Source organism: Canis lupus, chromosome 6 (genome assembly GCF_048164855.1).
Source record: "Canis lupus baileyi chromosome 6, mCanLup2.hap1, whole genome shotgun sequence".
Lineage (NCBI taxonomy): Eukaryota > Metazoa > Chordata > Mammalia > Carnivora > Canidae > Canis > Canis lupus.
Window position 1 is genome coordinate 3,322,475 of NC_132843.1, and position 14,368 is coordinate 3,336,842.

The 14,368-nt window shown below is 34.8% G+C and overlaps 1 protein-coding gene across 10 annotated transcripts in view; it reads left to right on the forward strand.

Annotated features, from left to right (window-relative positions):
- The window catches only part of LOC140634911 (centrosomal protein of 76 kDa), a 234,552-nt gene that overhangs the window by 12,725 nt on the left and 207,459 nt on the right, over positions 1-14,368 (forward strand). For 9 of the 10 annotated variants that reach the window (XR_012032235.1, XM_072828642.1, XM_072828644.1 and 6 more), the window contains exons 9-12: positions 3,198-3,364; positions 4,702-5,035; positions 6,906-7,123; positions 7,962-8,077. Coding sequence is in view for 9 of the 10 variants with exons in the window: in XM_072828642.1 (XP_072684743.1) it covers positions 3,198-3,364; positions 4,702-5,035; positions 6,906-7,123; positions 7,962-8,077 (835 nt within the window). In the remaining variant the exon portion in view is untranslated. Of the gene's footprint in view, positions 1-3,197; positions 3,365-4,701; positions 5,036-6,905; positions 7,124-7,961; positions 8,114-14,368 lie in introns of all 10 variants that reach the window. The other variant, XM_072828652.1, reaches the window with a different exon arrangement.

The following is a 14,368-nucleotide window of genomic DNA, read 5'->3' on the forward strand; positions in this document are numbered from 1 at the left end:
GGAAAATAGCAGTACAAAAGGAATATGGAAGAAAATCTTAGATTGCATGGTATTTTGTTTAGTTTCAAGTGTAAGTATATATTTAAGAATTTGTGTACATTTATTGATGTTAAATAAATTGATTTCAATAAATTTTATAGATAATTTGATATTTTTAATCTCTGTTCTAAAATGATAATATAAAAACAATAAGACTATCTTTAGCATTTCAGTTCTGCTGAAATAGAAAAAAAATTATTTGTTTTGAAATAATATTATTTGGTCTGAGGTTATATATGTAGTATGAGTCTTTATTCACAAAGCAAAGCTTATACAGTAGAAGAACCTATTTAACTCACTTAGATTGATTTGTTAGGAAGATTTTTATGTAAAAAAACAATCGAAAACGGGCAACTGAGTGGCTCTGACCGTTAAGCATCTGACTCTTGATTTTGGCCTAGGTCATGATCTCAGTGTTGTGGAATCGAGCCTGGAGTCCAGCTCCACACTCAGCATGGAGTCTGCTTAAGATTCTTTTCTCTCAAAAAAAAAAAGATTCTTTTCTCTCTCCCTCTGTCCTTCTCTACTTCTCTCCCCCGCTTCCCAAAAAAGGAAAAAAAAATAAACATTATCAAAAAATTATTTTGATTTATTCTCAAGCTGTGGTTCTCAAAAATTGTATGGATTTCAGCTTTTTTTTATTTCAAATATAGCAGGAATGATACATACTTAAAATTATTATATAAAGAGGTGCCTGGTGGCTCGGTTGGTTGGGTATCCGTCTTTGGCTCTGGTCATGATCCTGGGATCAAGCCCTACATCAGGCTCCCTGCTCAGTGGGGAGCCTGCTTCTCCCTTTTCCTCTCCCTTTGTCCTTCTCCCTGCTTGTGCCCTCTCTCACACTCTGCTCTATCTCAAATAAATTTAAAAAATCACTGTAAATAATTCATTCATAAAGCAAATAATTGCCCCTTTGATTCATTATTTTGTTTACCTGAGTTTGTTTAAATGGAAAACATCTTAAATTAGAAGCTTGAAATTATTTTTTCTTAATTAAAAAAAAATTATTCAGAGAGGAAGAGAGCAAGTGAGAGCACGAGCGGGGGAGGATCAGAGGGAGAAGGAGAGACAGACTCTCCACTAAGTAGGGAGCCCAACGTGCAGCTCAGTCCCAGGACACCAGGATCATGATCTGAGCCAAAGGCAGATACTTAAACAACTGAGCCACTGAGGTGCCCCAGAAGCTTGAAATTATTAAAAAAAGATATTTTTGCACAAACAAGAGCATTACAATAATAGTAAAGATGAAATTTCACTCATAATTCTATTGCCAGTTTTTCGCCTTTTAAAAATATTTTTGTATTTTTCTTCTGTGTATATATCATTTTTTTCCATAACTGAGGTATAAATAAAATTTTGTGTGCTGCTTTATAATTGAACATTATGCTATGAACATTTTCCCATGTGTTAACTACAGTTTTTATGATCTCCATTTCTTAATGGTTGGATAAGTGTAAAGTTTTCTTTAGTTGGTGTACAAAATCTACATAACTATTTTGCCATTGTAGTAACTATTTCTTTTGGCTACAGTAGCTTGCTTCTAATTTTTTTATATCTTTGTGAGTGAATTTTTTTTCAATGAATATTGGGAGTACTATTATGTTTCTTTTGAAATTTTTTAGTATAAAATCTCACTATTATAGAAACTACTGAATCTAAAAGAATGGATATTATATTTTTTGAAAGTCCTATTGAGATTTTATCTATTTTGTTTTTTATTTTATTTATTTTTGTTTTTTTTTCTTTAAGATTTTATTTATTTATTCATGACAGACACAGAGAGAGAGAGAGAGAGAGGGGCAAAGACACAGGCAGAGGCAGAAGCAGGCTCCATGGAGGGAGCCTGACGTGGGACTCGATCCTGGGTCTCCAGGATCACGCCCTGGGCTGAAGGCAGGTGCTAAACTGCTGAGCCACGGGGGCTGCCCTATTTGTTTTTTTAATATTTTATTTATTCATTCATGAGAGACAGAAAGAGAAGCAGAGACACAGGCAGAGGGAGAAGTGGGCTCCATGCAGGGAGCCCGACGTGGGACTCTATCTCGAGTCTACGGGATCACACCCTGGGCTGAAGGCAGCGCTAAACCGCTGAGCCACCCGGGCTGCCCATACTGAGATTTTAAAATGGTATTGGTTCTATTATAGTTGATCAAAAAGCAGCTGTGTAGAGCCACTAATACGAAATCACCCTTTGTATATTACCTATAGTCCTGCACTTAAATACATACCTTTATATAATTGTAGCCTTACTGTTTAATATTTTGATTTTTTTTACAGATTATCAGATATTTTCTGTTTTTGTAGCTTTCATATTTTTAAGTTGTAAAAGTAACATAATGTTGTTAAAATTTAGAAAATAGAAGGGAAAGTAATAGAAAACCTCCCATAATTATAGCCATTGTTGACATTTTGCTGTTCTTTCACTCATTTTTTTCTAATATGTTAATGCCTTAAAATGATCACATATAGATACCATAACTGATTGTTTTAAGTTTGAGTATTTTCCTCTGTATTTGCATTTCTTGGTGTATCATTTGTTATCTTGTCTGTTCATGTTCTTTAGCTATTCATCTTTAAAATCCTGCTGCTTTTCTTCCTCTAAGTTTTTAAATAAACTTTAGAATAATGCCCGCTTTCCAAGTATGATTATCAGATTTGTGAGCACTGACTTTGTAAACTAATTTAGGTTCTTCTAAAATTAGTGTATTCTTACCCCTCTCCTTAATTGTTTCAGCTTAACACTAGACTAATGATTAAAAGTGAAATTTAGGGGTACCTGGGTGGCTTAGCCGGTTAAGCATCTGCCTCCACTCAGGTCATAATCTCAGGGTCCTGAGATCAAGCTCCATTTCGGGCTCCCTGTTCAGTGGGGATCTGCTTCTTTCTCCCTCTCCCTCTGTGCTTGGTTTCTCTCACTCATTCTCTCTCAAGTGAATAAATAAAATCTTAAAAAAAAAAATTAGGAGTGGCTAGCTGTCTCAGTCAATGGAGCATGTGACCCTCGGTCTCAGAGTTGTGAGTTTGAGTCCCATATTGAGTTTATAAATCACTTCAAAAAATCTTTTAAAAAATGGAATATTAATAATGCTTTTTAGTTATAATTTTGTATTGAACATTTAATGAGAAAATTGTGAAGGAATAAATAATTCATTTTCTAGGGTGACTGTGAAGATCATGCTAACCTTCTGTGCAGCCTTCTTCTTGGATATGGATTAGAAGCCTTTGTCTGTGTTGGGACTAAGGCAAAAGGAGTACCTCATGCGTGGGTTATGACCTGTGGAACTGATGGAACCATCACTTTTTGGGAGAGTTTAACAGGACACAGGTTTGTCAGTCATATTTACAAGGATATTAAAATAAAGATGGGGATCCCTGGGTGGCGCAGCGGTTTGGCGCCTGCCTTTGGCCCAGGGCGCGATCCTGGAGACCCGGGATCGAGTCTCACATCGGGCTCCCGGTGCGTGGAGCCTACTTCTCCCTCTGCCTGTGTCTCTGCCTCTCTGTGACTATCATAAATAAATAAATTTAAAAAAAAATTTTTAAATAAATAAAATAAAATAAAGATGTAAATTTTTTTTTTAAGATTGTTTATTCATTCATGAGAGAGAGAGGCAGAGACATAGGCAGAGGGAGGAGCAGGCTCCTCACAGGGAGCCTGATGTGGGACTTGATTCCAGAACTCCAGGATCACGCCCTGGGCCGAAGGCAGGCAGTAAACCGCTGAGCCACCCAGGGATCCCAAGATGTAAATGTTTTAAATTAAGGATTCTTTGTTTATATTAGATGGTACTCAAACGCACAAATTAATAATTTTCATTATTAGAGCCTTTTTATGACCAAGCAAAAGATTACTTCAATTAAAACAGCTCTTAATTTGAAGAAAATTTGTACACCTAAAATATTCTTTACCAATATAATATAATAATATTAATATATTAATATAATATAATATTGGTTAAAAAATAATTTATTTTAAATTTTGTAATTGGCATATGCTTTTTCTAATGTTTTTCCCCAAGCCTAAAAATAAATTGAGGTTGTAAATCATGATTTCTTTTGAAAATTTGATGTCACCAATTCCACATTGGTAAATTCACTGTATGCTTTTCTTAGCTCTTTGGACTGCCATCAGATTTTGAAAGAGTTCGGTGTTCCCTCTTTCCTGGAACCATCTCTTTCCTTAGCTTCTACCATAGCATTGTCTTTCAGTTTTCATTATTCCTTTTTTTTTTTTTTTTTTTTAGTTTATATTATTCTTATCTGGCTGTTCTTACTTCACCTTTATCTGATCTACAAATGGAGTTTCTAAAGGCATAGCCCTGGGCCATCTTCTTAGGTTTTTTAATTTTCCCCTGGTTGATAATCATTTTTGTTAGTTGTACCTATTAATGTATAGCTAAAGTATTTTAATTGTGCTATTTGAGATGAATGATTTTGATCTTAATGGTTATACATAGAATATATTCTCATGTTGAATAAAGTTGATTTTTATATCATATGTGCCATACAATTACTGTAATAAAATTGTAGAAATATAAGAAAAAACAAGTATTAAACTCTAGTCCTGGGAAATAGTTATAGCCCTAAATATCTTTCTTAATAAATGTTACCATCTTAATTTTTAAGTTTTTACTGTATAAAATTATACTTTACTTTTTTTAGGTACATCCACAAACCTGCCAATCCTGATGAATCTCCAGTTGCAGAACAGCCCAAACCTCTGTACCCATATCGAACAATTGGTTGTGTTTTCAATCATCAGATGTTCTTGGGAAATTGTCAGCCCTCTGACTCAGTAGAAATCTGTGTATTTGATTTGAATGATGAATCCAAATGGAAACCCATGAGTGAAGAAGCAATCAGATCTGTGTGCGCTCCAGGAGCTACAACATCCCTTCCTCCTTTTCCCCCTCTATGTGCATCCACAATTGATGCTTCAGTAACAAGTAATGAAATAGAAATGCAGCTAAGACTGCTAGTGTCAGAACACAGGAAGGTAATTAACACTGATATTTGTAGTTTCATGCATTTTTTTTCATTTGTTTATGTATTTAACAATAATAAGGGGAGGAGGGCAGCTAGGATAGTACCAGTCACTGTTCTAGCCCTGAACAAAACAAATTTTGTTCCTGCCTTTAAGCTTGTAGTTTTGAAAGTCATGAGAGTTAGGTTCTGAGACCAAAAGTTTCCAAACTCACTAATATTTTTAGAATTTATTACTTCTAGAAATGAAGAGTGGTAAACTAGTTCAGACTTTTGCTGAATACCACTCTTTGGATTTATTTTTCTGTGGAGTACTTAATTCATATTATTCCTACTGAAAATACTGGGTTATATTTTTTTCATAATCATTTTTTTCCAGGTTGGTTTTATTTTGCCCTATCACATGAATTTAGCTGGATGTAAAATTATATTCTCATTCTAGTTTTAATTTGCATTGCCCTGATTATTAATGAGATCAGTCCTCTTATTAGCCATTTAGATTTCTTTTGTGCATTAGACATAACAAACATAAAAAGATATAAAAAGATTAGTATATTTTAAGAATTTTTGTTCATTGGAAGAAACCAGTCAGGGAATGAATGAAAACATGATTGGAGTGGGTGCAACACATAACCATCAAAGGACTAGAATCTCAGAAGACTTATTTCTAATTCATCTTTTGGGATTCCATAATAGACTCTCCACCTTCAGTGAATCCTGTTTACTGTGTTCCTTGAGGGCATCAAAGGCAAAGTGATTTATTAACTATGTTTTCTGGGCTTCCAATTACTATTAGTTTGGCTTCTAAAATCTGCTCTACTCACTTGCCAACTCATCAAAGCTTTTAGAAGTGTATTTTGGAAAGTAATCTGGCACTTATAGTTTGTTCTCAGCAGTAGGTTGTTCAAGGACCTACTTCACTTACACTGCGGAGAATGAAAGCCCCTCATTACTGCATCTTTCCCTCCATCACTCATACTATACTGCCTTTTAGTTTTCCTAGGTCTTGTTTACAAATAAGACCAGTATTTTATTGTAATAGGAATTTATGTAGAAAAAGAAAACAAAAAACTGAGCTAGATGCTAGTGTTGATCATTAAGTTAATGGTGCCTGAAAGCCAGTAAGTGAGATTTACTTTTCGCCACAGAAAAAAAGATAGATGAACATAGACCTTTGGGGTTACTTGGAACCAGCTAAAACCTTGAATACAAAATCAGGAAATGGCAGAGATCTATTATGATAATCAAAATATTTAGAATTTTTGAGAAAATTTTTTTTGTAACAATGTTTTTAAAATATCACGTGTATAGATATATGGAGTTCATTTCATACCACAAGTGAAATCTTAAATGCCTTCAACATTCTATAGAAACATGTTTTAAGCTCCCTGAAGGCCTAAAGCATATCTTTTCACCTTTATATCCCTTTACGGTATAAAAGTTAGTATTATCATGTAATTCATTTGTTGACTTTTCTCTCCTACTATAGTTGAATTTGTGTTGGAACAATTAAATTAAGCTGATTCAATCTTACTCTTTAAATAAAACGTGATTTCAGATTTCAGCAGCACTGTGTTTTCCATAGTAGGACTGTTCCATGTAGTATTTTCTAGTGAATATTAAGGAAGTACAGATTTTTGAGCCTTTACTAACATCAATGTATTAAAAGTTTTTTCTTTTTTTTACTTCTAAGTAAAACCAGGTACCTGTAGTTCCTTTATTTGTACGTGTCCTTATCATAATAGAAAATTTAAAAAGTTATGATGGGCTTTATATTAAAATATTTTTTATATTTTAAATGTATTAAAATCACCAACACTTATAATTGGTTATTAAAATACTAGTATATTTCACCTTTTCTTTTTATTTTTCGATTGCTGTAGGATCTTGGGCTCACTACTGTTTGGGAAGACCAGCTTTCCTATCTCTTATCACCAGCTTTGGCTTCTTATGAATTTGAGCGTACAACAAGTATATCTGCAGGCAATGAAGAATTTCAAGATGCCATAAGGAGGGCTGTACCTGATGGTCACACATTTAAAGGGTTCCCAATACATTTTGTCTATAGAAATGCAAGGCGCGCATTTGCTACATGTCTTCGGTAAGGTGGAATTTATGAATTTGTAAATGTTAACTGTCTTAGGAATTTAAAGATTTTTTAAAAATTAATTAATTAACTAGAGTAGGAGATGAGGGCAGAGTGGGGATAAGCAGACTCTGTGCTAAGCATGGACCCAAGTGCGGGGGTGGATCTCATGATCTGAACTGAAGTTGAGAGACGCACACCCTACTGAGCAACCCAGGTGTCCCTATTAACCTAGACTTTTAGCAGTCTGTTAGTCTGGTCGTTTAGGAATGACTTTAGAATCACGTGAACTTTTATAATGATTTATTTTCCTTGCCACAGATTGTGATTCATTAGGTCTGAAATGTGGCTCTAGGTAGTTGGAATAATTTTCCCGTTGGTTTTGGTGCAATCTCAGCTGAGGATTTCTAATCTTATCTAGTGTAATTTTTTAAATTTATAGACTGAGAAAATATTGTAATTTGTAATTTTTTAAATTTATAGACTGAGAAAATATTGTAATATTGTAATTTCAATAGCTAAACCAAAATCATAGGGCTATTGGTAACAGAGACTAGATTTTTGTGTGTGTGTGTTTTTGTTTTTTTTTTTAATTGGTGTTCAATTTGTCAACATATAGAATAACACCCAGTGTTCATCCCATCAAGTGCCCCCCTCAGTGCCCATCACCCAGTCCCCCCACCCCCTGCCCACCTCCCTTTCTACCACCCCTTGTTTGTTTCCCAGAGTAAGGAGTCTCTCATGTTCTGCAGAGACTAGATTTTTAAAAATTATTTTAAATATGGAATGGACTTATTTGGAGATAAAGTAAAATCTGTGTTCACTTCTTAATTAAATAAGTTTTCTTTTGTAGGTCTCCTTTCTGTGAAGAAATAATCTGTTGCCGTGGAGACCAGGTGCGACTGGCAGTTCGTGTCCGAGTGTTTACTTACCCCGAATCTGCATGTGCTGTTTGGATCATGTTTGCTTGTAAATATCGCTCGGTATTATAGGACTAACATTTCTGTAAGAATCTACCTGTGTTTTATTGGAATTTTACACATTGTACATTATAGCTGTTTAGAGGTTCATTATTTTAAAAATCACATTTTGGCTTGGATGTCATATTTCACTTTTGTATATACCTGATAATAGTTTGAAAAAAATCATGTGTGTATTTAAAAATTAAGGATAAAAAACTTGTAAAGTCTGAGTGGAATTTAGTATAAATTAAGTGTCTATTTTAATAAATGGTACATTGTTTACAGGTATTCAGTAGTTTATGAATAAAATAAAATTTACTCAGTTTTCTTTACATTAACAGGTAATCAGAGAGAGGTTTATTTGTCTAAGGGTTTGAGCCATAGAAAAATCAATATGATCATTATTTTTCATAGATTAATGATTAATGGGATTATTTTATATAAATTAGAAATTAACCTCACAACAGATTTGTTAAATAGGTGAAAATACATTTTGATGAACTATCACTTTTGTGGCTTACCCATTGGCCATAGGGATATTTGTGACTTTCCAGGGATTTATGGGAAGATTCTGATGCAAGAGTAGGAAAAACTGATACCAGAAAAGCATAAATATTAATAAAACAAATCTCACATAAAGATAAATGAATAATTTATAAATACATTAGTTTGATTCATTATATAAAAATGAACTGAGTATTTTAGAAGAAGCTCACCATACCCTTTTGTTACGACACTGATATACTGTTTTCTGTAATTATTATTGGCAGTCTGTTGCTGATTCTTGGTAGTCAGAGGATTCATTACTGGCCTCTTTATGGATTCCATCTTATGAAATCACATTTGTTTTTCTTTTTTCCTTTTTTTTTTTTTTCATTGTGATAAAAACACCAGAGTATATGCAATTACTCTAAATTGGAGAATCATTATGTGAGGCCCCTGAAAAATGAGCATATGTGAGGGACTCCATGCTGATACTTGCTTTAAAACTGAGCAAGTTTTAGAAGTTAGTTTTAAAACTGAGCATCAAAAAAGCAGTAGTAGTTTGACTTTTTGTAAGAAGCTGCATGACATAATTGATAGATTGGATTGCCCATTTAGCATCTGTGCATAGATCTTGATTCAGTTGCTTCATCTATTGGTCTTTTTAAGAAAGCACTGTGGGGGGATGCCTGGGTGGTTCAGTGGTTGAATGTCTGCCTTGGGCTCAGGGCCTGACCCCGGGGGTCCCAGGATAGAGTCCCACATTGGGCTCCCTGCATGGAGCCTGCTTCTCCCTCTGCCTCTCTCTCTCTCTCTCTCTCTCTCTGTGTCTCTCATGAATAAGTAAATAAAATCTTAAAAAAAAAAAAAAGCAGCACTTTCTCTAAAAAGAGGGGCACTTGGATGGCTCAGTTGGTTAAGTGTCTGACTCTTAATCTCCTTGATCTCAGAGTTGTGAGTCTGATCCCCACATTGAGCTCCACGCTGGGCATGGAACCAACTTAAAAAAAAACAAAAAAAGCCAACAGTGTGTACCAGTTGGCTATGCAAATTACTCTTTTCATCACTTAATTGTAAATAAAATGATTTAATGTTTTTTTAAAAATGAAAATCTAGAGATACCCTAAAATTTACCTTTTGTTTATTTTTACATATGATGAATATTTATGATTTAACTTATTTTTAAAAATCTGAAAATATCCCTCTACTTTCAATTTTCATTGAAAACAGTAATCAGATATTCTTGTGAGACTGACATACCTTTAGAGAATTAGCAAAATAAGAATTGAGACTTTTTTACTTTGTTACCAGAATTATTCATAAGGTATCAATAGGGAAAATTGCTTATAATTTTCAGCTTTTGGAACAAATTATTTATGGGGCACTAAAGGCAGACATGTTAAGATTAAGGCTATGTTATCTTTGAGGCTGGGTGGACCAGAAAAACACATGTATATTCATAATGCATCTTTGGTATAAATTCTAAAATAAATTTTCTATTTATGCACTTTAATAGACTCCAACATGAATAATTTTCTGTAAAGGTGGTTTATTTCAAAAGATTCTTTTAGTGATTTTATCATTAGAATTCTTATTACTAATGTTTCTTTTTAAAAATTGAATTTGCATTGTCTGTTTAGCTGTCATAAAAGTTGTTTTCCTATTAAAAATGTAAAATAATTTTTATATGTCTTTATTCTTTTTGACAATATGTACACTAATACAGTCCTCTATACATTTATATGTGTGTGTATATAATATATAGGTGTATTTATTTAGTAGAAGATTATCAGAAACCTAGAAACTTCATTACTCAAGCATGAGCCTGTTGAATAAAACTTACTAAATTTAGTTCCAACTAAGTGAACACTCCAAATGCCTTGGAACTTTTTTCTACTATTGAGGTGTACATTTTTTGATATGATCTGCAAAAACACCTGAAACCTAGCAGTTCTGGAAAATACATATTTGAAACCCACTTTTCTACTTCTTAACAAAGACAAGATTTGGGGGATCCCTGGGTGGCACAGCGGTTTGGCGCCTGCCTTTGGCCCAGGGCGTGATCCTGGAGACCTGGGATCGAATCCCACGTCGGGCTCCCGGTGCATGGAGCCTGCTTCTCCCTCTGCATGTGTCTCTGCCTCTCTCTCTCTCTCTCTGTGACTATCATAAAAAAAATAAAAACAAAAAAAAAGACAAGATTTGGGATCCCTGGGTGGCGCAACGGTTTAGCGCCTGCCTTTGGCCCAGGGTGCCATCCTGGAGACCCGGGATTGAATCCCACGTCGGGCTCCCGGTGCATGGAGCCTCCTTCTCCCTCTGCCTGTGTCTCTGCCTCTCTCTCTCTCTCTGTCTGTGTGTGTGACTATCATAAATAAATAAAAATTTTAAAAAAGTGGAAAAAAGACAAGATTTGAACCAAATGAAAAGTAGGCTTTATATTTGAAAAACTTGCTATTAAAGTAGTATTCTGTGCTATATAACTGACCATCAGAAGGCATTAGTTCCAAGTTGCCGATTTAGCACTTTTGATTTCATGCTGTGCTAAAAAACATAATTTAGGTTGACTACAGTTGTCAGGTTTTTAATTGTTTTTGACTATTAGATAACAATTTTGTCCTTTCTACTTAAAGAGATAAGTACAGGAATTAAATAATCTAATGATCTAATTTTAAACGTGCTCTTTTAAGTCAATTAAAAAGTAGCATTGCTTTCTAGCTGTTGTTTCTGTTGATAGTGAAGAAATAATTTGAGATTAGCCAAAGCTTATATAAAATATAAAAAACAAAATAGACAAACATATAAACTAGAAGCCATCTAATTTTGAAGAACCTAAATTGTTTATAGCATATTCTACATTTAAAACACAAGTTGAGGGCAGCCCGGGTGGCTCAGCAGTTTAGTGCTGCCGTCAGCCCAGGGCCTGATCCTGGAGACCCGGGATAGAGTCCCACATCAGGCTCCCTGCATGGAGCCTGCTTCTCCCTCTGCCTGTGTCTCTGCCCCTCTCTCTCTCTTTCTGTCTCTCATGAATAAATAAAATCTTTTTAAAAAATAAAAAACAAGTTGACTTATAATCACTAATGCATATAAATGTTGGGTATTAATTATTTAATGTTTTCTTCTGAGATTTGGTTGGCATAGTCATAATTACATTTGACTTGTATTTGGTTTGTGAATTAACTACATGACACCAGTGTTGAAGTAGTCATTGATATTAGGAGGGAAATAGAGGAGGTTATTAGCTGGTCATTAGTTCACAATATATTCTTTCTCTTAAAGATTTATTTTAGAGAGAGTGAGCAGTGTGGGGAGGAGAGGTAGAGGGAAAGGGAGAGAGAATCCTTAAGCAGACTCCATGCTGAGCACAGAGCCCAATGTGGGGCTTGATCTCAGGACTCTGAAATCATGACCTGAGCCGAAATCAGTGACTGACCCACCCAGGTGTCCCAGTTCACATATATTCTTAGGAAAGATTTTGTCTCTGATTCTACTGAATTTAGACTCCTATTAATACTCCGAAGCAGATATTTCCTAGTGCTTTTGAAGATAACTAGTTTTGTTTTCATTTTTGTTTTTTTTGGTTTTGTATCTGAAACTAGAGTTTTAATTGTCTTTATATATAGGCTGTTTTTATACATGATTTAATATTTCATGGCCTAAAATTACAGGATTTTGGACTTGAAAGGAGTCTTAGGTCTTCTAGTCCACATAATATATATAGTAATGAAATGGAGATCTATAGAGAAGTTCCCTGTCCAAACACATATAACTCAAATAGCAGATCTGCTCTAAAATCAAGTTCTGGCTTTGAGTTTACTCTTTTGCTATATCTGTATAATGTGAGTTTTTCTCTCTGTGGGCATTATTGGGTATGACCAAGTAACCATCCAACATAGAATGGAAAATTTTCATTTTAGTGGTTGTACCCAAGACATAGAAATATGGAAGGCACCTGTCTTTAATGGTACTCATAATATAACCTATCAAAAATTACGGTTAACATTTAGGGTATCAAGTCACTGACATGAGGCCAGAATTACTTTTTAGGGAAGATGGCCTAGGGAAGCTGAGGCCCTTAGAGGGGCAGTGAGCTGCTTAAGATTCTTGGTGGTGTCTAGAATTTGACTATTTGTATACCTAAGAGACATTCAGTAAACTGAGATCCAGGGATAGTCCCAACTAACATGCACCTAGAAAATATTTTAGTCCTATTGTCTGTATTTTGAGAGCATTATTCTGAAATTCTGAATTTATTTACAAATTAGATGTAACTGGTCAGTTGTTACCGAATTTTTACAACATCTTTTCCTTGTACACCATGGGAATGGGAGCAATGGGACCATGAAACTAGAAGATGATTGTCAGAAGTTAGATGATCTATTTGATTTGAATATAAGCAAATAGATTTTATCATTAATTCAGCTTTATTGACATAATTTGCCTACCATACAATTAACCATTTTTTTTCTTCCAAGTTTTTATTTAAATTCAAGTTAGGGGCACCTGGGCGGTTCAGTGGTTGAGATCTGCCTTCGGCTCAGGGCGTGATCCCAGGGTCCTGGAATCAAGTCTGGCATCAGGCTCCTCCCATGGAGCCTGCTTCTCCCTCTGCCTGTGTCTCTGCCTCTCTCTCTCTCTCTCTCTCTGTGTCTCTCATGAATAAAAATTAAAAAAATTTCAAGTTAACATATAGTGTAGTATTGGTTTCAGGAATAGAACTTAGTGATCACTTACATGTAACAATTCACTGTTTCAAAGTGTACAATTCAGTGGTTTATACTATATTTGGGGATACAACTATCATCCATCAATATTAGAACATTTCATCACCTCAAAAAGAACCCCTGTAGCCTTTAGCTATTACTTTCCCATCTCCCCATTCCCTCCCTCCTTGTTCCCTAGCCCTAAACAACCACTAATCTACTTTCTATGTAGATTTACTTATTCTGGATTTTCATATAAATGGAATCACATATGGTCTTTTGTGACTGGCTTCTTTCACTTAGCATAATTAATGTCTTTACAATTTATCCATGTTGTAGCATGTATCATGCCATTCCTTTTTTATGGGCAAATAATATTCCATTGTACGGATATATCATTTATCCATTTGACAGTCAATAGACATTTTGGTTGTTTTCACTTTTTGGCTAGTAAAAATAATGCTGCTATAAACTTCATGTATATGAGGTTTTATGTGGACATGTGTCTTCATTTCTCTTGTGTGTGTATCTAAGAAAGGAATTGCTGGGTCATATGATAACCAACATTTTAGTGAAATGCCAACAGATTTCCAAAGCAGCTGCATCACTTTCTAATCCCACTAGCAGTGGTTGAGGGTTCTGATTTCTTCACGATCTTGCCAATACCTTGTTATCTGACTTTCTTCTGATTCTAGTCATTCTAGTTGGGTATGAAATTATCTCCTTGTGGTTTTCATTTACATTTCCCTGGTGGCTGATGATATTGAGCATTCTTTCATGTGCTTATTGGCCATCTGTATATCTTCTTGAAGAAATGTCTATTTGGATCCATTGCCCATTTTTAAATTGGGTTGTGTTTTATTATTTAGTTCTAAGAGTTCTTTATGTATTTTAAATGCAAGTCCCCTATCAGATATATGATTTGTAGATATATTCTTCCATTCTGTGGGTCGTTTTCATTTTCATGTTTGTGTCCTTGAGGTACTAAAGCGTTTTTGTTTTTTTTTTTTTTCCCAAGTACTGAGCCATCCTGGGTGGTTCAGTGGTTGAATGTCTGCCTTTGGCTCAGGGCGTGATCCAGGATTCCCGGGATGTGCTTTAAATGCTCT